Source organism: Penicillium waksmanii, assembly GCF_028829765.1.
Source record: "Penicillium waksmanii strain IBT 27052 chromosome Unknown utg000001l:1.0-4852451.0:1.0-4856178.0, whole genome shotgun sequence".
NCBI classification, from domain to species: domain Eukaryota; kingdom Fungi; phylum Ascomycota; class Eurotiomycetes; order Eurotiales; family Aspergillaceae; genus Penicillium; species Penicillium waksmanii.
Window position 1 is genome coordinate 3,745,501 of NW_026643248.1, and position 22,093 is coordinate 3,767,593.

The window sequence follows — 22,093 nt, forward strand, 5'->3', positions numbered from 1 at the left end:
CACCAAGAAATAATCTACAAAACATACCATCAAGCCAGATGGAAGATCGGCAGGGCCCGCCGACTTCCAAGAGACCGAGGATCAATATCGTGAGGGCGAGGGTGACGACCCTTTATACCCACACACCGCAACCCCGGTGGATCCTGGACTCGGCCGCCACCAGCCACATCTGCTGGGACCGCAGCTGCTTCAGCAGTCTTCGGCCCCATCGCGAGATGTTGGACACGGCGGGGGACACGGCGGGCGATCCAGTGGAAGCCGAAGGGATTGGTACGGTGAAGCTCACGCTCCGGGGGAAGTTCAACCAACCCCTGGTGTTAAAGAATGTATATTTCGCGCCACGCGTTGGGATGAACCTGATCAGCGTGCCGAAGCTGTTGCGAGACCGCTATTCGGTGGTGGCGCACCCGCAGAACGTCTTTGTGCAACGCCGAGGACGGACGGTGGGGACCGCCTACCATACGGAGGAGGATCTACTGATCCTGCGGTGCCATGTGAGCAAGAGATCCCGAGAGCGAGTCCAACTGGCGAGGGCGCCGGCGACTCATGACCATGCAGATTCCCTGGAACCGCAGGCGGTGGCCATGGACGTCGACGACCCTCGAGAGTCAAGTGACGTAGAATGTACAGCGTCAACCTCTGAACTCGGTGGTGAAGCTGTGATACTCGAAGCAGATGCGGGCACAGGAGTGGACCAGGCCTTCGAAGCGCTGTGGCACGCTCGGATGGGACATCTGAACCGGGGTGACTTGCGGGTGGTCCTCCGGCAGACCGGCACTCCGTACCGACCGCTGACGCAGGCGCAGCTGCAGGCAACGCCGCAGTGCCCGGCGTGCATGTCGGGTAAGCAGCATCAGAAGAGGAACTCCCGTGCGCGACGGCCACGTCTGCATTCAACGAGAATCTTCGAATTGATTCATTCGGACATCATGGAGATGCCGATGGCCAAAGATGGCTCCAGGTACGTGATCACCTTTACTGACGACTATTCTCGAGGCTCGTGGGCGTATACCATGAGATGGAAGCATGAAGCGCTCCAGAAGTTCCGACAATTTGAGGCCTGGGTGCACCGACAGTTCGGCGCCCAGATCAAGAGGTTCCTCACCGACAATGGAAGAGAATACCTGCCGATCGGAACACACCTCGAAAGCCAGGGAGTTGAGTTCGACACCTCGCCGCCATACTGCAAAGGACAGAATGGACTGGCCGAACGCACCAACCGCACTATCCGGGAGCGGATCAACACGCTCTTGTCCGATGCGAACCTACCTCCTTCCTGGTGGTTCGAGTTAGTGGACACTGTGGTCTATCTGAAGCTGCGCGCGCCAGCTTCAATCCTCCGGAAAAAGACCCCGTACGAAATTATCTACGGGAAGCCGCCATCGCTGTTACATCTACGACGGATTGGCTCCCGGGCATGGGTCTTAATCCCAAAAGAGCATCGAGCAAAACTCGGAGCGAGATCGTCTGAGTGCCGACTGCTAGGTTATTGCGAGCCGAATCAGTACAAGCTCTATGAAATCCATTCGGGAAAGACGGTCTTTTCCCGTGATGTCGAGTTCGACGAGAGGACCCCGGTGGCGCCACTCGTCGAGGGGGAAACAGGCAACGACCTCCCGGACAACGCTCCTCCATCGCCCGTCTTTCCATCAATGCCGAGCTCAGCCAGTGGGCTGCCTACACCACCTCCATCGCCATTACCTCTGTCAGGTGATAAAGATAAAACGCCATTTGAGCGTGACGAACAGACACCTCCAGTGGTCAATCCAAGCCAACAAGGAACCGACTTGATATCGGATCTTGGGTATTCAATCTATGGTCGCAGACGAAGACCGTCACGGCGCCTCCTGGAATCACTCGGCAAGGTGTACTCGGCAGGCACATTGAACACCGCATCGGACAGACAGGTCGACCCGACGACCTTTCGTGAAGCGGTGTCTGGATCAAACCAGCTGGAATGGTGGGCCGCCATCCAGAAAGAATATGCGTCACTTCTCGAACACGGAACATGGGAAAAGGTCCCGCGAAAGGACGTTCCCGCCACAGATCATGTAATTGGGTGCAAATGGATCTTCAAGACCAAAGCCAACGGAACGCGCAAAGCGCGATTGGTCATTAAAGGCTACCGGCAGAAACATGGTATCGACTATCACGAAACATTCGCTGCGGTGTCCCGGATGGACTCCGTTCGCTGCATTGTTGCCAGTGCCGTGCTGCGCGGATGGAAACTCCACCAATTCGATGCGATCACCGCATTCCTTCATGGTGATGTCGATTCGCCTATCTATATGGAACTACCCGAAGGCTTCGAAGAGTCAGGATACGTATGCCGACTGCGCCGCTCACTCTATGGGCTGAAGCAGGCCCCGCGGATTTGGTACCAATGCGTCCACCGCGTCCTGGCTTCTCATGGGTTCACCATGGCTCAATCGGACAACTGTGTATTCTACAAATCCAATTGCGTGGTCTGTGTTTACGTCGATGACTTTCTCATTGCTGCTGCAAACTCGCATGAGATAGAACAAGTGCAACGAGCATTGCAAGCAGAATTCCAATTGAATGACCTGGGGACGCCACGCTCGTTCCTCGGGATCCAGTTCGACTATCACGTCGATGGATCCGTATCCATTCACCAACACCAGTATGTCCAGAAGGTACTCTCAGACTTTGGCATGGAAACTTGTCAGCCGAAGCCTACGCCGATGAATCCGAAGCAAATCCTGAATCATCGTCCAGACGAGGCACTTCTGGACGAGGAAGCAAAGGCTCGTTATGCGACTGCCATCGGTTCGTTGATGTATCTGATGGTTGGCACGCGACCGGATATTGCGTTTGCACTGGGCACGTTGAGTCGCTTCACGTCTCAGCCGCAAGCACACCACCAAGTTGCTCTGCAGCGATTGCTTCGCTACATCCAAGCCACACAGTCTCATCGTATCACCTACCGCAGTGGACAGCTAATCGGGTATACAGACGCCGACTTCGGGGGGTTCTATCGTTACTGACGGAGCATACTCGACGTCTGGCTATGTATTCCAACTTGCAGGGGCGCCAGTTTCCTGGTCGTCTAAGAGACAGGGGAAGTGGCCACGTCTACGACACATGCCGAATACATCGGACAATACAATGCCATTCTGCATCTGCAGTGGCTCCGCACCTTTCTAGCCGAAACGCAACTGTACCGGTCTCCGGTCACTAACATCATGGCTGACAACCAGTCTGCCATTGCGCTTTCTCGCAACCCTGAATTCCACAAACGAACGAAGCATTTCAATGTGAAATTTCACTATCAGCGAACTGTGCTGGATGCAGGCGAGATTGGGCTTCAATATGTTCCAACTAAGGAACAGGCCGCAGATGGCCTCACTAAGCCATTGGGGCCTATGTCCTTTGCCAAGTTTTGTAGTCTCTTAGGAATTGACGCCTCAGAAACTCAAAGGCTACATGCATGACAGCATAGGCGCTCTTTCCACTTAATTTTCCCATGAAGGTTTTTGAGTGGTTTTACCGAGGCCTGACTGCTCTGCGAAATTCCAGTATCGCTCTGCCAGCAAAGCGATCCTGAGGGGGAATGTTGTGATATGAGGCTGGTGCAGATCAGGAACCAAGCCGAACCATCGGAATTAATCCCGAGATATCTATATAAAGAACCAAGTTGATTGGAAATCAACTTGATCTTCTCGTTGTATATATATAGCCTAATGTTTCCCTCTGAAAAATAAGACAATTGATACCTCTGAACTACAACAATAAGCAATACTGCACGCGTCTAATTTGCGTTCACTGATCATCTCTTGCTTGATTGCGACCCTCCAGAATGTCAGCCTTACAGTTCAGAGGGAATCCAAACTACCGTGGATCGCGTCCGAATCCATCAACTCCCACTGCAGACCGACCGCTGCTATCTAGAAAGAGTGATAGCACACCGGAAAAACTCCAAGGTGAAACCAAGACCAAACCTCCACGCAAGTTCGCCTCCTTGCTTGCTTCGAGCAATAGCAAAGAGACCAAAAGGGACACGTCCGATGATGCCTCCGACACTGAGCGACCACACAAGAAGCGCACAATGAGTGTTGATGAATCCCAAGACCCTACACCAATTTCAAACCCTTGCCCCTCTGTTCCGAGATGGTCCAACCCGGATCCTTACACTGCGATACCCTTACGAAGCAAACAAACGAATCAAAGGCTCGATGTTGTCAAGCTGATTCAAAAACCAAGACTTGGCGATAAAGCGAAGGCAGCTGAGACAGATGAACTCAGGGAGAACTTGGATTTCGTTTCCCTCAGCATGATATCAGAAAAATCAGAGCATCAGAGCAACGCTCCCGAGAACGCCTCCGATATCGCCCTCAAAGGGCCAACAAGCCAGGAAAATGTATACTCTGCCGACCCGAGTCGAAAGCGAACCGGAGGGGTGCGATCAAACGCCACGTTAGGAAGACCGGCAAGCCTACAAGCAAGTACAACTGCGACGGTTCAGTTATCAAGGAGTGGAGACCACCGTCCCAAGAGACGGGTACGCCTTGGTTTGAGTCCACTCCGTCTTCCTTGCACATAGAATTTCAGTCTGTACTTCCCCTGTCCTCTCGATCGCTATTGAGTCTTTCCTTTTCTAAACCCGCACTAGGTTAGATCGCGAGATTCTCAGCTTTTATGACTGGGCCAAGCCGCAGGAATTTGGAAACGTTGTCCGTAGAGATCTCGTCGAGCGATTGAATATTGCATTTCAAAGTCGATACGCTGGCACTGAAATCCATGCTTTTGGCTCTTCTGCCTCTGGTATCTACCTGCCTACCGCGGATATTGATCTGGTACTACTGTCCGACAATTTCAGACGCACAGGAGTGCGTTCATTTGGTGAGAGGAAAGGAAAACTAAACGCAATTTCGGGCTTCCTGGAAAGTACCAATATTGCTGTTCCTGGTTCGATCGAGTGCGTTACCCATGCTCGGGTCCCGATCCTGAAGTTCGTGGACCGGCTGACTGGGCTGCGTGTTGATATGTCCTTTGACAACAACAGTGGGTTGATGGCCAACGAGACATTTAAAACATGGAAGGAGCAGTTCCCCATAATGCCCGTTATTCTGTCAGTGGTCAAGCAGTTTTTGCTCATCCGTGGCCTCAATGAAGTCCGGACTGGTGGACTGGGAGGCTTCTCCGTCACTTGCTTGGTCACAAGTCTACTCCAGCATCTGCCCAAAGGACATATGCAGCTCAACCCTGGCAGCATTCTCATGGAATTCTTTAATTTCTACGGAAACAAGTTTCAATACAATCAAGCGGCAATCTGTTTGGATCCTCCGGGATATTTCAGCAAGGTGGGATAGGTTCAAATGGTCCACTTATGCACTATCTGACTCATGAAACACAACAGAAATCATTTGGAACCCCCGATCGTCTCACTATTGAAGATCCTAACAATACGGACAACGATATCTCTGGCGGCACAAGGGCGATCGACCTGATTCTTCGCACCTTCGCTAGTGCTCATACCACCCTGAAAAATCGTATGGAACACCTCGCACTCGTCCGAGGCCCGAACAAGAGCATTCTGGGGCCGATCATTGCGGCGAACTTCGAAAAATACACTGAACAGCACAATCAACTTCGTCGGGTCTTCATGACAGAAAGCAGATTCGCTGGGCACAGAGTGCCTCCACCGCCGCCGTCAGAACTTTATCATGATAGCGGAGTGCATTCCGCTCCCCCGCCGCTGCCCGCCGGGCCGCCGCCTATAAACCCTACCCTACCCTCAGTGCAACAACCCATCAATAATGCAAGATCAAGATCCAAGGGCACGAGAGCCGAGCCAGAAGATGTTTCCGATGAATATTCTAGTGAAACGAAGCTAGTCAAACCCCGCAAAGGCCAAATAGGACGACAAGCGCGTCGGTGGCGTGCTGCAAGAATGAAATACCTCAGGCCTGATCTCAAGAATCTCCCCAGCTCCATCACTGTCAAACAGGCTCTTTGGCACGGCGGCTATGCTACCAACGGGGAAATGAAACGTGACTTGAGCTCGAGAGAACGGAGACAAGTCGCGGCCTAAGTGGTTCTCCCCTGCTTCGGACCTGACGTCCGCAACGACTTTCTCTTGGCTTTTGTTTGTACGATCATTTTGTACGATGATGTAAAACCTTCTCATGTAGTTGGCCGGCCGTGTGTTGTCAACTCTTCGCGGGTGACTACCTTTGGTGGTGGAATTCTATGCTTGCCTCCACTGGATAACAACAATCTTGCTTCAGATCAATGCCTGTTTTCCTTGCGAGTACGAGGCAGAAAGGGGTGTGGTCTGCCTGAGCCCCGCGGCGTTCCTACTCAGCCATCTTGCTGCGTCGTTTCCTGCATTACTGTACCACAGTGTCCCGGTAGCCATTGCAGGCGGAGCGCGAGTCCATTCGCCTGAGCCCCTGTCGCTGCCCGGAGGTCTCACGCTTTGTTCACTTTGATGTTCACTTAGATTCTTTAAGTGTCTTGACTCGGTCCACCCAACCCTTCGTTTGGCCTAGCAGGGGGAAAAGTGTCGAATCAGGATAGACCCCTTAACAGGAACTATCGGTAAGCTCAGCTGTCAGTGGTTGATTGCCACTAGAGCCCGTTTCGGAGAGGATCTACAGAAGAGGAGCTTACTAAGAAGCAAGCCCGTGAGTCTGAGTAACTATGTATGGAACAGGCGGACGGATGTACTTAGAAGGGAACAGCTGTTTAGCGATAATCCATTGCTACGTACCAGACCTTACCGATTGATCCATCGTCGACAAATAGTAGTGGAGAGGATATTATGTCAGTGGTAAATTACCACTGGAGCTCGATTTGGACAGAATCCACAAGAGAGGGGCTTACTAAGAAGCAAGCCCTGAGGTTCTGTCGGTAAAGGTGGGAAGGAATCTGACCAGCGCAACTTGATTCATTCAAGACCTATGTCGGTGTTCCGTATTGTGTAATGTATGGGTCATTTCTGCCGCGAACTCGTTCACGATATCTGTAAAGTTGTCTTCAAAACCAAGACGGTGACTCCGTACCAAACATAATCAAGGTGTCAGAACAGGCTAATACAGTACGGCATAGTATGCAATGAATGGGGATATCTTTTCAGAAGGGGAACCAATCAGTAGAATTGACATATAGGATTGATTGATTGAGATCAAAAGAATGGCAGGTAGAGGGTATGTTAAATACCCATCTGCAGAACTGGCTCATAGTCGATATGTGGATGGAACCAACTTCTCCATGTCTCGTAGGACCCATGGGATACTCGAGAGTGACTTTGTGTTGTCTCGGAGCCCCAAAAGTATATACAAAAGGCAAAGGAAAGCGGCGTAAAGAAGAAACCAATAGGAGACAGCTGTAAGTAACTGCTCCACTATTGTCGACAGATTCACATCTCAAAAAAAATCTGCAGATGCGAATTACTTTCGAATTTCAGACTTTGTCTCATTTTCAAGAGAGTTATACTTCACAGCGTGAAGCCATGATTAGTGCTAAGCTCATGTCGCACTTTTAATTTGCGCTTCCTCCGGTAGTTGCCCTCACTATAGTTGATATAGGGGATATGCACCCAGTATGGAGAATTTTGTATCGCAGAGCAGCCGATGCGACCTATATCCTTGCTCGTCGGTCATACATGTGTTGTGTCTGGCGATTTCCTCCCCAATCTGACAGTATCTGTCATTGTAAACGAGGACTGGAAGAATTTAGCTGTAATTCCTCCATTGGGGCCTGTAGTGACGTACCTGAACACCCTATGTCGATAAATTCTACATTGACAGAATGAATCGTATTATTGTCGCGCGATTGCACACACAAACCGAGCTGGCTGCCATAGATACCTTCTTCGCCTAAACTTTTGCCATAGCAATGGCAACTATCCCAAAGACGAAGTTGCGCATATCGGTGGTTCGGGATGTTATTTCCAACAGTGCTTTCCAGAATGAGTAGCTGGAAAAAAAGAGAAAATGGGAAATACATGTTGAGGATTTCCTGTTGAAAAGATTTCAGTCAATAGGAATTTTCAATCGGAACCTTCAAATTCTCAGGGCATTCAGCCCTCAAATATAGATCGAGCAGACCAAGAGGCTTGCCACATTAAAACATGCATATTTCAACGCGCATAGAATGGATGGAGGGAGTTGGTCGTTCAAAGCCAGTACAATCTGGTCATCAAGGATGAGGTTTTCTCAATACAACAAACAGGCGTTGGTAGTATTCGATGAGTCACAGTTTTGATTGCGAAAATATCGGTCAATCAATTTAATAGTTGAGAGTTTGGTGAATTAGAGCTGTGACCGATCTTTGGTCTACCGTTGGAATCCTGGGCCTGACCATGGATGCATCATGTTTAACCTGTCATGACTGAATTATCAACGACGCAAGAACCAACTGCCTTGAATATGATCCTGGTTCACGAATACAAAATTTGAAGTAATTTACTTCTACACATGTTTTTGATAAGTCTACAAAGGAGAGATTGACAGCCCCCTCATCCGCCAAATAAAAAGTAACTTTTCATCATGGCCGGTATGAATATCACAAATGACGTCCGAGTCGGCCAAGGCATGAAAGAAGGCCAGCTGTCTGAATTCAAGTTGGATCAAACGCTTGAGTGCGACAGTCCCATCGGCGTTGGCCGAAACCCCGAGAAGAACCCCCTAGTGGTAGGTAGCGAGGCCGCGATGCCTTCTCAGATGTTTTGAATACTTTGGCTGATGATTTTTCTTCTACTCGCAGTAGGAAACATACGAGCGAGTCATGTCGGTGAACGAACCTTATCAGCGCGTTATGAGGGACTTGACAGATCTTGAGCGGGGAAGATCCAAATTTAGCCTTCCAAGGAGCGCGAATTTTGGGTCTCTACCGACGTCTTTGCAGGTCATGCGTGTCCAAGCACCTCGATGGCGAGAGCCTCGAAAGTGACAACCAAACATTGCGAGAGGCTAACATGCATCTGAACGACGAAAGAGATGGACTTCAACTCCACCGTGACGAGCAGCAGTCTCGATTGCTTCTCTTGGACCGAGATTTGGAATTGTCTCGACAGCGATTGATCAGCATTCTTAACGACTGGAGCCAGTACTCTCGCGGGGAGCTGACTGGTCTGGCGGGTCTTGAGTAATTTTTCGGGCTTTCGGGCATACTTTTGGAATCGCCACTCAAACGAGACTGGTGATGTTCATTAGGTACAGGTGGAACATAGTTCTGGTTCCGAGCCAGCGAAGAATCGCTACCTCCAAATAGGTCTACTGGAACATATCTCAAACTACTAGACACTCGCTACTCGGGTATGTAGCTAAAGCATTTCATCTCTTTCTGTACAACGCTGCCAAAGGCCGTCCCCTCGAAAGTAAGTGATTTACTGCAATGTAAAAGTTTTGAGCATACACCAACTGTTCAGGGCACTCATCATACAGTAAGAGAGGAAATCAAATCTTTGCATGAAGCTGAATATGCGAGCTGTGGGTACCAAAAATACCTATTCGTTCTAAGCATTGCCATTTCAAAAATGATTCCTATAAAGCTACGTCCAATTCCTGGGAGCAATTACAGTTCTGGGGAATGCTAATATGATCCTTCCAACCGATTGTCTCAATAGCTAGGGATAAATGGTATTCCTTATCTGCTCCTAGGATATCTGGTGCTATAACGGGTATTTATTGACAGGCTGGTGCAAGAAAGGAATCGTAGGCAACCAATCTATCGTGGCTTGTAAGCTTGCAATGATGATGCATTTGCCGATGCCTTTATAATCTAAAAAAACTATTTATATGCTTGTTCCCGGATAATTGTCCTATTGTTCCAACTCCTTTTACCTACTCATTTTGAGCTTTACCCAAGCCCCTGAAATCTTGCAGCTTAAGCTTTTGGCAGTTTTTCATCCCCACTTCCCCATTTGGCTACACCATGTCTCAGTATACCGATGCATCCAGTATTCTTTTACGCCTAGGAGTCTTTCTCCTCGCCACGATTTGGCTACTCGTCGCTGCATTCAATTCCGCCACTGCTCGCTTTGCAGATGTTTTACGAGACCAAGCAACAGCTGGCCTCATTGAATCCAGCAACCCAATCCTGTACGACACATTCAAAAAGCTCATGAGTGAATTTCGCAGCGCAATGATCATTGTCGCAATTTCCTCGGCTCTGTTTTCCGTGTTTGGCGCTACACTTTTCGCCCACCCAAGGTGGATACGAGAATGGAGAAGCTCTGTTGATAACTTCTTTTTCATCCAGTTCTTCTTCGGAGTAGCTGTGTTGTCTTTGGGTGGATATATTATGGACCAGATGCATGGGTTTCTTGACGTCTTTGCAGCATTGGACGACCGAAGCGTCGTTCCTCGTTGCAGCATTATATACCATGGAGCTATTGGACAGATTGTGTTTGGTGGCCTTGTGATTTTGACCAGCCTCATGAGCTTCGGGTTTCTTTTCTGTATTCGTTAGCAGGAAATATCGAGGGGCTTGCGCAGGCAGTATACAGACAAGTGGAATGAAGATACAGGTCCATGGATATCAGTTTACTTCTCTCCTCTTCTAATGAAATGAGGAATGGAAAATTAAGGAGTATCTGATATACGGAGAGCCGAAATTAGCAAAATAAGGCAGAAACAATGTGATTTTGTTTCATTGAAGCACCAAATGTGGAGTCCTAGTGACAAGGGTCTTGAATAATAGGGGAAGAATAGAGTGCATCAAATAACTTGCTTCTGGCAGATGTTCTCTCGAAACTATTTGATTTCATCTTTGGCATTAGAGCTCAAAAATTTCATTCGGCAAGGCGAGCATCTCGGCACTGGTATTTGCAGCCTACTACTTCTCGGAACAGATTTGTTGCAGTCCGATTCTGTATTAATAGTTCAATTGCCACTTCTATCTGAAATTTCCGCGCAGATTGTGGACGAAAACCCCCGGATCGAGGCAAGGCAATGTAGGCAGAGTGGAGTGCGGCGACATCATGAACTGCTGAGTGTTGGGAAGGGACTCCAAGCGTGGCCACATGGACAGTCGGAAACGGGCAATCTGTGCTGCAGAGCATACTCGGGAGATAATTTCGAGAATCTGCTTGCGCACCCGAGACAGATTCCCCATCGCTGTCTCGAATCGTGGTAGGAAAAAGAGATGCTCACCCATCAACTCATCACTGAAAGAGTCAAATCTTGAAAGACAAAAATTCCACCCAGTAGACTTCCTCTGATAGCAAGAAGGCAGAAAAGTATATAAAAATATCCTCCGCCTTGGTAGACGGAGACAGAGGATCCGGACCTGTCCACGGAAAGCTTTGTTGGGTTTCATGATTCGGATAAAAAACACAGTCGATCAAAGATAGCCCGTAAATTTCAGAGCTGGAGACCCCTGATAAGTTGAATGAAGTTTGCTTCAATCCGCGGTGGTCGGTAGCAAGGCAGGGGGGTACAGCGGGTACGTTAGAGGACTCCTGCCAGGCTGCGTGGACATCATCATCGGAAACAAAGTCTGCTTGGTGTAAGTATGCGTTTTGAGAGATGTGGAATGGACTTTACCAACCAATTTGGGCCAGATGGTTCATTTCCTCGGACGTCGAGAGTTCAAGGAGTTGGAGAGAACAGAACTGGATCATTGGTATTCGATCGACGAACTTGCGGGTTAGAAAGGGAGCGAGCAATAGGCCAATTTAACCTTCTTATCAAAGCCAGACATCGTACTAATCAAAGGTCCATCGATACTTCTATTTGAGCAAGGTATGGGTAGTCACAAGCTCAACGGGAGTTAACTCTCGGCTGCATCGGCATCTCAGCGGTCATCCCCGTTCATCGTAAGAAAAGATCATCCAGCGTCCTCGCTTTCATACATATTCACCAATGTTTGTTGAACACTCAGAAACAATATTTCTGGCCAGAATTCCGGTCACACGTCCGTAATATCGACACAATTCCATTCTGAACAGCGTGGGCTGCGCGCCCACGGTCCCAGAGTACCAGGGCCTGCTCATTACAACGCTGCTGTAGAAGACCATTTCCTGCTTTTAGTTCGTAATTAGACAGCGAAAATTGGCGTCGTTCGCTCTCAAGTCGGATTTTCTCAGCAGATTTGGCTACATAACATTGCCAGAGACATAGGAATAGATCGAGTAGGTCGAGAGCTGGTCTCGAGATGGAAGAGCCCATCCGGAAAATCTGCTTGGCCTCAGTTGGCAAAAGACTGGCAGCGCCAGTGGTGTTCTATTACATGTCAACTAGGCTCCCATTTTGCTACTGGGAAGATTCTGACCTTGAACTCGATACTTTCACACCACGAAGGTTCTCGGAATATGCCATGCAGGTTGGCGGTAGTGTCATCCCCAGAGTGTTTGGGGCGCTGCCGCTGTCTTTTAATTGGTCGCTCGGTCGATGAAGAGCGATCTGGTGCGTCCATTTTCTTTATGTACGAAGTGAGCTGCATGGGCTGGGAGAAGAGAATCTTCAGAGGTTTCTTATATGCTATCATGACAGAAGGCACGCGAAGCCCAACATGTTCTCCACACCCGCAATTATCAGCTTCTTACCCGGAATGGAGCTCTATAACGACGCATATTTCAATCTAAGCCCGTTTACCATATCGCATAGATGAGGATCAGCAACAGGGTCGCTCATGAATTGATGCAGAGAGAAACATTCTGTGGCAGTATCTATACTTGATTACTGTCGAGCTATCAACGCCGCGTCCTATGACGGTTGGCATTATTCTCAATCCATCAAGTTCCTGGCCTTCCACCATCCCATTCCACACCTCCGCCGGCCTTTCAATGCAGTTTGTATCGCCCTGCCGTACAAGTCTTTTGCTGATTTTTGAGGAATCCACCGATTCTCCATTTTAATGATGAGACTGTACTTGTACTTCGACGGCTGCGGAGATCATTGACCCGCTTCTGGATTGCCTGCCGAATTGGACCCTCCTCGGCAAAATAAAGCGATGCCCATAAACTGGTAAGCCTCATTCTCGGGTCCTGCAGCAGCATTTCAACGACCACCAAGTGTCCGCCTTTAACTGCAAGCAACAAAGGATCCTCGAACCAACGATTCTGGTGGTTGGGATCAATTTTGGGATGGCGCAGTAAAACTCGCACCATCTCCGAGTCGCCCGCCCGGGCGGCGAGACACAGGGCGGTGTCTTGGACGGTAGCAGTGCTCTGGTTAATTGCCAGAGCCTCGCCCTGCCGGACCAAGAGCTTTACCCCTTCCAAGCGGCCGTTTTCCACCGCTCGACAGAGGGGCGGATCTGCCAACTCGGTCGCATTGATCTCTATGACTCCCTTGTTCAAGAGCATCGTCATCGCATGAGTGCTGCCTTTCGCGGCCGCCGCGGAAAGAGGAGACACCCCTGCCACGCAGAGATTAGGGTCGATGCCAGGCGTTTTGAGAAGCCACCGCAGAACGACTGTGTCACTCCTTGCGACCGCGTGGTGCAGCGAAGTGGAAGGCGATTGGGTCTGACCACGACCACCCACAAAGTTGATATCAATGCCACTCGCCTTTAACAGCCTCTCAGTTATGTCATCGCGCGATAAGAACGTCGACAACCAAAGCGGAGTGTTGCCGTCTTTGTCTCGACAATTTACGTCGGCGCACGGATGGCTCAACAGCAATTCCACCACTGCCAGACGCCGACATCGAACAACGAGGTGGAGTGGAGTATCTCCGTTGTGATCCTGAGCATCCAGGGCCAGCTCCTTCTGCGTCAGAAGTAGCTTGACAGCGTCTGCGGATCCATGCGCTACTGCTTGGTGGAGCGGCAGCTCGCTGTTATCAGTGGTCTGATAACCGGCGGATGGCCTGTGGAAAGAGAGCGAGTGTCTAGCTTCCTGTGGGCCTACAAAGATCCACTTCATGGACGGCCGGCCGATGCGCCATGCCCATGCGCGGGGTGACTTGCCAAAGTCATCTGTAGTGAAAGGATCGCTGCCGCTGGAGAGGAGCAGATGCGCCAGGCCCGTTTTTCCCCACCAGACCGCGAGATGGAGGGCCGTTCGTCCTCGCCTGTGCGGGAGGTCAACTTGTACACTTGGGACCTCCAGCAAACTCTGTACCACAGAACAAGTTCCGTATGTGACAGCATACCATAGCGCGCTTTCTTGCGCCTGATTTTGGAGGTTGATATTCAGCGTAGGGCTTTCCAGCAGGAGCTGCAATACGTCATAGGATGAGTACTTGAGAGCCCTTATCACCGGGGTCTTCCCTCGAAAGAACGCGTTGACGTCTGCCTTGCGTTGCAGAAGTCTTTCGGCGAGGTCAATATCGTTGTGCATGGCAGCGAGGCCGAGCAAATTGCTGTTTTGACATTCGACGTTGATTGCAAGTATGGCCGGCTGTAGCCTGGCTCTGAGATTTCGACATGATCTCGCAAGAGCAAATATCTCGCTGCTCTCGAGATATGCTGCAACTCTGTATAAGATTGGATTCGGTAGACCTCGCAAATGGGGCTGCTTCTAGTTTAGTATGTAGTTGCCAACGTAAAGTACATCCGTTACGAACCATAATGAATATTGGGATGGCGAGCAAGGATAAGGCAATAAATTCGCGCGTAGAGTTATCATGGCCTCGTGAAAAGAGCGGCCAGACAAGTTTATATCGTTCGTCGTGCCGCTAACACAATCATCGTGTCGGATCTATCAAGGCAGCTCCTACTACAAGAATGCGTTGCGAAGAATGGAAGTTTCGCTCGCAAAGCGGATTGTAAGAGTAGCACTGCTCATGCCCCTAGGATTGCATTCATAGTTCCTAGGAGAGCCAGGTTCCGGGGAGCCTCCCACGTATTTCCAGGCACTGCCTTCAAGCCACAATGGGGCTGGTACTTGAAGCAATGCACTCTAGATGCAATCAGACTACAGTGGAGCGTTCAATGTGAATCTTGGTCCTGATTCCTGCCCTTGGTATTATTTGAGTAGCTGTGACGGTTCATCATTATGCCGTATCGAAAGCAACTAGTCGAGGTTCTGTCCAAATAGACCAAGCCGACTATACATCCCGTTCGTCCGCTATACGAAACACCCTCACCCATATGGGCTCTATCATCTAATCTAACAGGATTTTGTTCCGTTTGACTTTTCTATCCTTCTCTAAGGCCAAGAATCCTTGCATGTGTGATTTCTGTTGGGTGGGCGAAATTCAGTCAATCGGTCATTTGACTCGTCTGAATGGCCGATTCTCTGTGATCTTGCTAATTTTGTTACGCCAACCATACAATGAGGTATAGGAGATGCGGAGGAGGTGCCTATCCACCACCGGAGCCGCTTGTTGATACATCACCTCGCTTACCTGCTTTGCATACACACAGAGGCATCCCCTTAAAGGGAGGAGCTGGATCCTCTTAGGAGGACCAGCGATTAGTCTGAATATCATCATACCAATATCAGGCAAATCTCACATTCTTCACTCGTATCCTTATCGTATCAGGACACCCTCAGGGGATTGTACTAACACTCGCACTGTATATACATTTTAGCGGTAGAATTGGGAAGAACCATTAGGATCTCAGCGATAAAAAGCCCGTTCTCCTAGAACTCTATCGAATATCATATTACATATTCATGGTCAAATAAAAGACACCCGTGGAGCTCAAAACGCTGGTCTAGCTGGGTACCGGCTAAGAATAACGGTTAAGAATTGGCTGGATTAGCGATTCCCTACTGCTACATCTGCTGTTTATGGTAAACCAGGTCAAATCGGGATGACCGCGGTTTAAAACGCTGATACTAGCCTTCAACCATTGAGACGCTATCAACAGCGATCTCCGGGATAATTATTCAATCAACTGGTTCAATTGGTGCCCTCGGTACAAGCATGTACAGGATGATATACATTATTACCGGTATATCATTCGGTATACATATATCTTACAAGCGTCATGTTGAGAAACTTACCGAGCCTTATCTGTTGGATGGATATCTGAAACTCTTGAAGCCATTTTTTATGGCTTAATGAAAAGACCGCGTGACGACCGCTTCGCCTGTGGGATTTCCCTGTAGTCGACTGCGCTAGGAGCCTCTTTCACATTGGATATATTGTTCATCCCAATCTTCCCAGGAAGGAGCTCCGAGATATCGTTGTGGGTTATGATCTCTTTTTGTAAATCCCTAATTACATTTTTGCATTGAGACCCAGTCTTCCCTTAGCAACGCGCCCCAGCCCTGCTAATTGACGAAGAATTAAGTTTCCCGTAATTATCTCACTATTTAGGGAGCTTCAGAAATGTTTCCAACAATGCATGACATGTATTATAGAAATCCCATCCTCGAGAAAGGATTCAGCAAAACGTTGATGTCGCTATTATTGAACTCGCGGTTGATGACATTGAGGATATCTCCGAAACGTTTAGTCTCCGGTAAACCATCCGGATCGATTAGAATATTTTGAACTTCAATTTCCTCCGCTAATATATATCAATAAGTATAAGTCAATCTTCGAAGTTACACAGTCAAATACTCACCTGCGAACATCGCCGAATACGCCGCTGCAATTTTAGCGTTGTCTTGACTTCCCGGCTTTATTGCAAGTAGCATTGCTGAAAGAGGAACTACCCAACGGTCTCCGAAACAGCTTTGAGCTATCGTGATTGCCTTTCGGACTTCAGAAGGCGTTGTGGGTACCAACGTCGTCGAGCCCTTTCGAAGATCTAAAACTCTGCTCGCAAGGAAATCCCATCCGTCTTTGTTACCCAGAACGGGGTTAAGTTCGAATAATCCTGAATTTAACAATTGCTGCAGGGAAACACTTGCACATCTTCCGTCAATCTGTAATTGGCCCTGTGTGATATATTCGCCGAAATAATATCTCTTCCTACCTTGTCCGCGCCGCATGTGCAGAAAACTTTTTAGGCCAGCTGACTCCCCTTTGAAGGCATCGAGGATGTCCAGGTCTTTGATAAATGTTCCTTCTGGGAGCCCACTGGTGTCAAGAATATAGAGCACTATTCTGCTAAGGTCTGGCTTATCATGATCCTTCTTATGCCTATAAAACCCATAATGCAATGCAAAGAGCAAGGAGCTAGTCCAGCTCATAAAGTTGCATTTTTCGTCGCATTTCCATTCGAAATGTGCGTGAACTAGAGCAGCGGCATCAGCTAGGTCGAGGCGAAAGATATCGTCTGGGCGATGGCCGCATTCGGGGTCCATCATGGCTCTTGAAGTAACAGTAGACAGGCTCGTGCTCCCTGCAGTCTCCGGAGCGACAACACGGAAAAGATATGTCGGGATATTTTGGGCTGAGAAGCACTTTAACTGAGTTTTTGGAATGGATTGGGAGTAAATAATGTGCGTTCTGCCATTGCAGGAGTATTCTGTAGGTGAAATATATCTCGAGGCCATGACAATGACCTTCAGGAGTAGCAAAAGCGATCAGGGGAGAAAAGGCGGGGTAAGGCCTTGTGCCTCCTGTTATTGGTGGGCTTTCTCGGCTCATGGCTGTGTTGGCGCCAATGATGACAACTCTTACCTTGCAACCAATCCATTGAATGAGTGAGTGGGTGCGCTTACCGATAAATGGAAATCATCAACTGTAAGCATAGTTAAAAGCCCAACGATTATGGGGCCTGATGATGATTGGATCCTCTGGAAATGCAAAATTATATTGAGCTCTTCCGAAGTCCGGTTGCGCCCACATGGTCTTCACCTGGATCGAACTAACGTAGTTGCCGGCCACTCTGGCCACCCTGGCCACCCCATCTGAAATTGTGTCTGACTACCAGCTTCTCTAGTACCTCGGAGAATTTCTTTTGCCATATCTCAATGCAGACAGCGATGCCAAGGTGCGGCCATCCCCGCTTCACGAACGGAGCTGGCAACACGTTCTCATCAATGCAAGTTCCGGGTGAGAAATTAAGCATGTTGCCAAATCGCAGATAAGAAGATGGCTAGTTCCTCCCAATTGCGGCCCCAAGCGGATCGAATGCGTCCTCCTCGATCACATCCACGAACCCATCAACAGAAAGCAGCACGGCGAAGCGCAGCAGTCAATTGTCGCGGTGTTAAGATTGCTCAACTATTTCTCAAAGTAGCCAGGTCGGTTTGTGATGAATCGTGGATAAGACGTAGTCTTTTGATTTCGAAAGAAGCCGTCATGTTTTTATTGATGTGAAAATGACACGTGTGTTCGGCGCGAGACGCTGCGACGCGTCAGTTGAATTAGTCGCCTGTGGCAGACGTCTGAGTACCGGCGGATGTTGCCTTGATCCCGCATACTCAAGCGACTATGAAACACGATTTCACTATAATCACGAAGTAGCCAAGTGGTTACAATCAACCGTGGAAATGCGAAATGACACGGGAAATCAAGCAATTTGACCCGTTTTTCTGATGAAGTGTCATCTGAGTGTATCCCGCAGGAATCGAACCCGGGCCGTTATTAGCAAGCCAATGCAACGAACCCTTTAAGCCCACAGGAGAGGCGACGTTGCGTGAATTTCGCTTAACCATATCCACGATTTTCCAAATAATGATATCCGCCGTACCTCCGGGTACATATCCCGCAAGATCAGCGTTTGAGCTCCCTAGGTGTCTTTCATTCGATCACGCCGACACAAAATGATAAATGAAATATGTTCGGAAGAATCAAGCTTTCTATCGCGTGAACAAATATTGATTCAGCTCTGAGTTATTTTACGTCGCGCTGTCGCCTGGACGACAAGTTAAAGCAGTGAACGCAGGCGATTTTGCGTAGTATGTCGATCAAACTCATCCATCGAGATTGCCTGGCTGACATCCAAGGCGGTGAGAAGCAGAAGAGACTGTATTATCGGTCTGACCATCCGCTCCGCGGCTTCTGTTTTCTTGCCATGAACCATTTCGACAATGTGTTCACAGCCGAGTTTGGCGGACAAGGGCGCTCACGAAATCGATATTGCCCAGGTAAGGATTCCTTGCGATGAGTGAAAAGTGCACATCATTCCCCGACAGATTGTCTGGGTCCATGCCAGCATCAGAGGAGGGGCCGCCAAGACTGCAAATATATCTGCGATGGATGTTGGACTGATCAAGAATTCACAAATACAGGTGTCTCTGAATCTGCAAAGTCGTTTCCGCCTTGCCAAAATCAAATACCAGTATGGACAGCTTCATGATCTAATTTCGAATCCACCCCTCGATAGCGACAAGCGTTCCGATTCCTCGTTCGACTTCTCACGGAGCGGTTGTCAGACTCCCTTTAAATCTCCTTGTCATCGAGAAGCCATTTCCTCGAAGACACTCCCTCGGTCAGCTCATAGCAAGCGTGCAGTGTCATACAACCGCGAGGTCATGCAGCCAATACTTTCCGTCAGTCGTACCCAATTGCGATCTGATTCAGACACAGAATCACCAGTAAAAGCCACCGGTTCCTTGCCGAAAAGCTCATACCAGCGTCTGGAGCCTTCCATAGTGGCCAATCAACATCTCGCAACCTGGCAGAACCATGTTTCCTCCATATCGGAGGCATCGGTCCCAAACCTGTCATCCCCCGTTTACCACGGCTCGTCGTATGAAGAGAATGAACCAGATCTACCCTTGTATAGTTTTCACAATATGAGATTCACTGGGGACTCTTTTCCTGCACAAATCCCGCCCACTAAGCACGCTCGACTGTTTAACAATTGTCGAATTGCGCAGCATGAAGATGGGGCCGACCTGAGGCGTTTCACTAACTCATTTTCAGGTCGTGTCGCAGCGAGCTCGTCACAGCAGGCCTTCCCACCTTCTACTCCGAACAAACACCTCACCCCACCGAAATTGAGCCCAAATGTTACAACTCATTGCCAAGGGTTCAATTTTGCTGATTTTTTAAATATGACGCCAAGCCCTGCTCGGCAGGTATATGCTGATTGTATCCCTCGCCACCCTAGCAGCACGTTTCTGTCATTTGACCAATTCGAAGAACAACACCTGTATACTCATAAAACACATGGAGTCATGTTTTTTTTTTTAAAAAGTGAGCTTTTTCTGGCTATTTGTCAAATCCACTCAGTAGCACATCGGCGACAACTTCATTTGAAGTAGGCCTTCTCACATCCGAGCTCAGCGCAGCCGAAGTACTTGAGCCAATACCGATACTTCACAGACCGATATACTGGGGAATCAAATGGATACCAACTCCATTTTGGGGTAAGACGATAGGGAAGTGCGGCTCGGTCGTGGCGAGTGCTTTCCTGGCCTCTGTCCGATGACTGGGAAGACGCGCCAGTAATCTCTTCTGTCGAAAGGAGAGCACGACAAGGTAAAATTTTAGCAAATGGTATCCGCGCTGAGATCCAAAATGTAGCCTGTCCATGGTATTAAGCAGAGGCAACGTACCAAGGTGACCTACAAGATATTGAGCGACCCTTAATTGAAGGCATGTCTTTCTATAGAGTGAGTCGTCAGCAGCGGGTAAATATGATCAAGATTGCCGCAATGATAAACTTACGTTATCAGCTGTTACTATGTGCTGTATCCGGGAAGGCCAAATGGCTGCACAAGGATTTCCCTTGAGCTGACATTAATCGTTAGTAGGCAGTCTATGAAGGCAGTTTACAACTCACAGCGATCGCAGCTTTGATCATTTTCGAGGTCATTCAAGGTCCGTCAAATGGTTTCAAGAGGAATAGTAGAGGAGGGCTAATCTTGAGCATATTTCATGTCAGCATGATTCCAATGACGGAGTAATTACACTCGCTTGCTTTTGAAGAGTCGACGTTGAGCGTAGACGAGCTGGTCGTGATAAAAGAAGTCAGTTCAATCACAATTGCATGGCAAGATGCGGGATTACATACAAAAAGATAGCTGGCGGAGACAAAAGGCTTTCCATATCCTTTGACCCGGAATGACAACAAAGGAGTGATTGAGAAAGATTGTTCTGCTGGCGAGGAACTGGGGTATATGAAGCACTGTAGCCAGCCCTTCCACTAGCGTCGTTATAACGGACATTGCGAATTGTGAGCCCACCAACAGAGTTGGTCGCTGAACTGCGGACGGTTTAACATTTCAACAATATAAAGAACACGTACCTTTCATAGTTTCGGAGGTATCATGGGTCTTTCTTAGGGTCTATTACCGCAGATGACGAACGTTTTACTGTCGTTTTCACCGTTTCAACACACCCGGCAATATCGCAGCAAATATCAACAACACGTCGCAACATCCATTGACGTTAATCCTCACATTCTTTCCACAGGCGACGGCCAAAATTGTCATGTCATTTAATTTCACTCGTCAATAAACAGTTCTTTCCTTCACTCAATGGATTCTCGTGAACGTCAAGCCTTGTTGCACACTGGCTTCTTATTGGCCCAGCCGCAGAATGATTCATGTCCATTGAGCAGTGATTTTGTACCTACCCGATCTTCCGCAGCTTGATGAGTAGATACTGTATGGTCCACGGCGTGACGTAACCCTCAAATGCGCAGCCGCCGCATCGCAAGTCCTCTTCGCTCCCGTCTATGTAATCTTACTGACTTTTCTCAAATCTTCGAAATCTCTAGAGCAGCCCTGTACTCCTTATATGGGACTGCTGCTTGAGAAAGCTGGGAAATCCTCATAGTATGAGGTCATATAAATCCCCCCCGTATCAAGATTTCAAGATCTGATCGGAAGTTGAAGTAGATATGCTAATTTTGTAGGATTACAGCTCTCGAGTGATTTCGATTGGATCAGCCCCTTGATATAAATAGTGTAGAATCGTTTTCCAGTAGATACAATATCACATGCATGAGAAAGGTATGATCAAGCTTCACAGCAATCTTATCTTGCTCAACTTAAACCCCTCGCCTTATGGCTAACCGATATTGATACAGCGATGAGATTTTGAGATGGCTGATCTTTTCGAATTCTAGCCCATTTGTGTTCAACAGATGTACCTTGAGCCTTTCATTGCATATCACTCAATGGATTGGCAATTGCCGACATGGTGCAAATTATAAGCTGGGTCTGACTTGTGTTAGTTCTCTCATCATGTAGGCTCAAATTAGGAAGAATTACCTCAAGCGCAATCTCCCATTTCCTTGAGATGGCACCGAAAATTGCGACTCCTAGCAAGAGAAGACCCACATTTGATGAATGGGATAAGATAAAATGTAACTTTCTCCGGCCTTGCGTGGCTCTCTTTACTAACGACAGGTACCATGTCATTTCACTGAGATGATC

General features: G+C 48.6%; 5 protein-coding genes across 5 annotated transcripts; 4 read left to right on the forward strand and 1 right to left on the reverse strand.

The window, feature by feature from the left end:
• Nucleotides 1–3,817: 3,817 nt before the first annotated feature.
• On the forward strand, nucleotides 3,818–6,052 carry N7481_001351 (uncharacterized protein; the record flags this gene model as incomplete). Its single annotated transcript, XM_057260570.1, has 4 exons — nucleotides 3,818–4,434; nucleotides 4,484–4,519; nucleotides 4,631–5,321; nucleotides 5,378–6,052. 4 exons carry the CDS (start codon nucleotides 3,818–3,820, stop codon nucleotides 6,050–6,052), a joined length of 2,019 nt encoding a protein of 672 aa, XP_057128402.1.
• A 2,461-nt stretch (nucleotides 6,053–8,513) lies between these two features.
• N7481_001352 (uncharacterized protein) lies at nucleotides 8,514–9,115 on the forward strand (the record flags this gene model as incomplete). Its single annotated transcript, XM_057260571.1, has 2 exons — nucleotides 8,514–8,657; nucleotides 8,798–9,115. 2 exons carry the CDS (start codon nucleotides 8,514–8,516, stop codon nucleotides 9,113–9,115), a joined length of 462 nt encoding a protein of 153 aa, XP_057128403.1.
• Nucleotides 9,116–9,900: 785 nt separating this feature from the next.
• Nucleotides 9,901–10,437, forward strand: N7481_001353 (uncharacterized protein; the record flags this gene model as incomplete). Its single annotated transcript, XM_057260572.1, has 1 exon — nucleotides 9,901–10,437. One exon carries the CDS (start codon nucleotides 9,901–9,903, stop codon nucleotides 10,435–10,437), a length of 537 nt encoding a protein of 178 aa, XP_057128404.1.
• A 5,977-nt stretch (nucleotides 10,438–16,414) lies between these two features.
• Nucleotides 16,415–17,119, reverse strand: N7481_001354 (uncharacterized protein; the record flags this gene model as incomplete). Its single annotated transcript, XM_057260573.1, has 1 exon — nucleotides 16,415–17,119. One exon carries the CDS (start codon nucleotides 17,117–17,119, stop codon nucleotides 16,415–16,417), a length of 705 nt encoding a protein of 234 aa, XP_057128405.1.
• A 1,674-nt stretch (nucleotides 17,120–18,793) lies between these two features.
• N7481_001355 (uncharacterized protein) lies at nucleotides 18,794–19,752 on the forward strand (the record flags this gene model as incomplete). The annotated part of the gene is made up of 3 exons (XM_057260574.1): nucleotides 18,794–18,850; nucleotides 18,995–19,455; nucleotides 19,632–19,752. The coding sequence occupies 3 exons, from the start codon at nucleotides 18,794–18,796 to the stop codon at nucleotides 19,750–19,752; spliced, it is 639 nt and encodes a 212-aa protein (XP_057128406.1).
• Nucleotides 19,753–22,093: the final 2,341 nt, after the last annotated feature.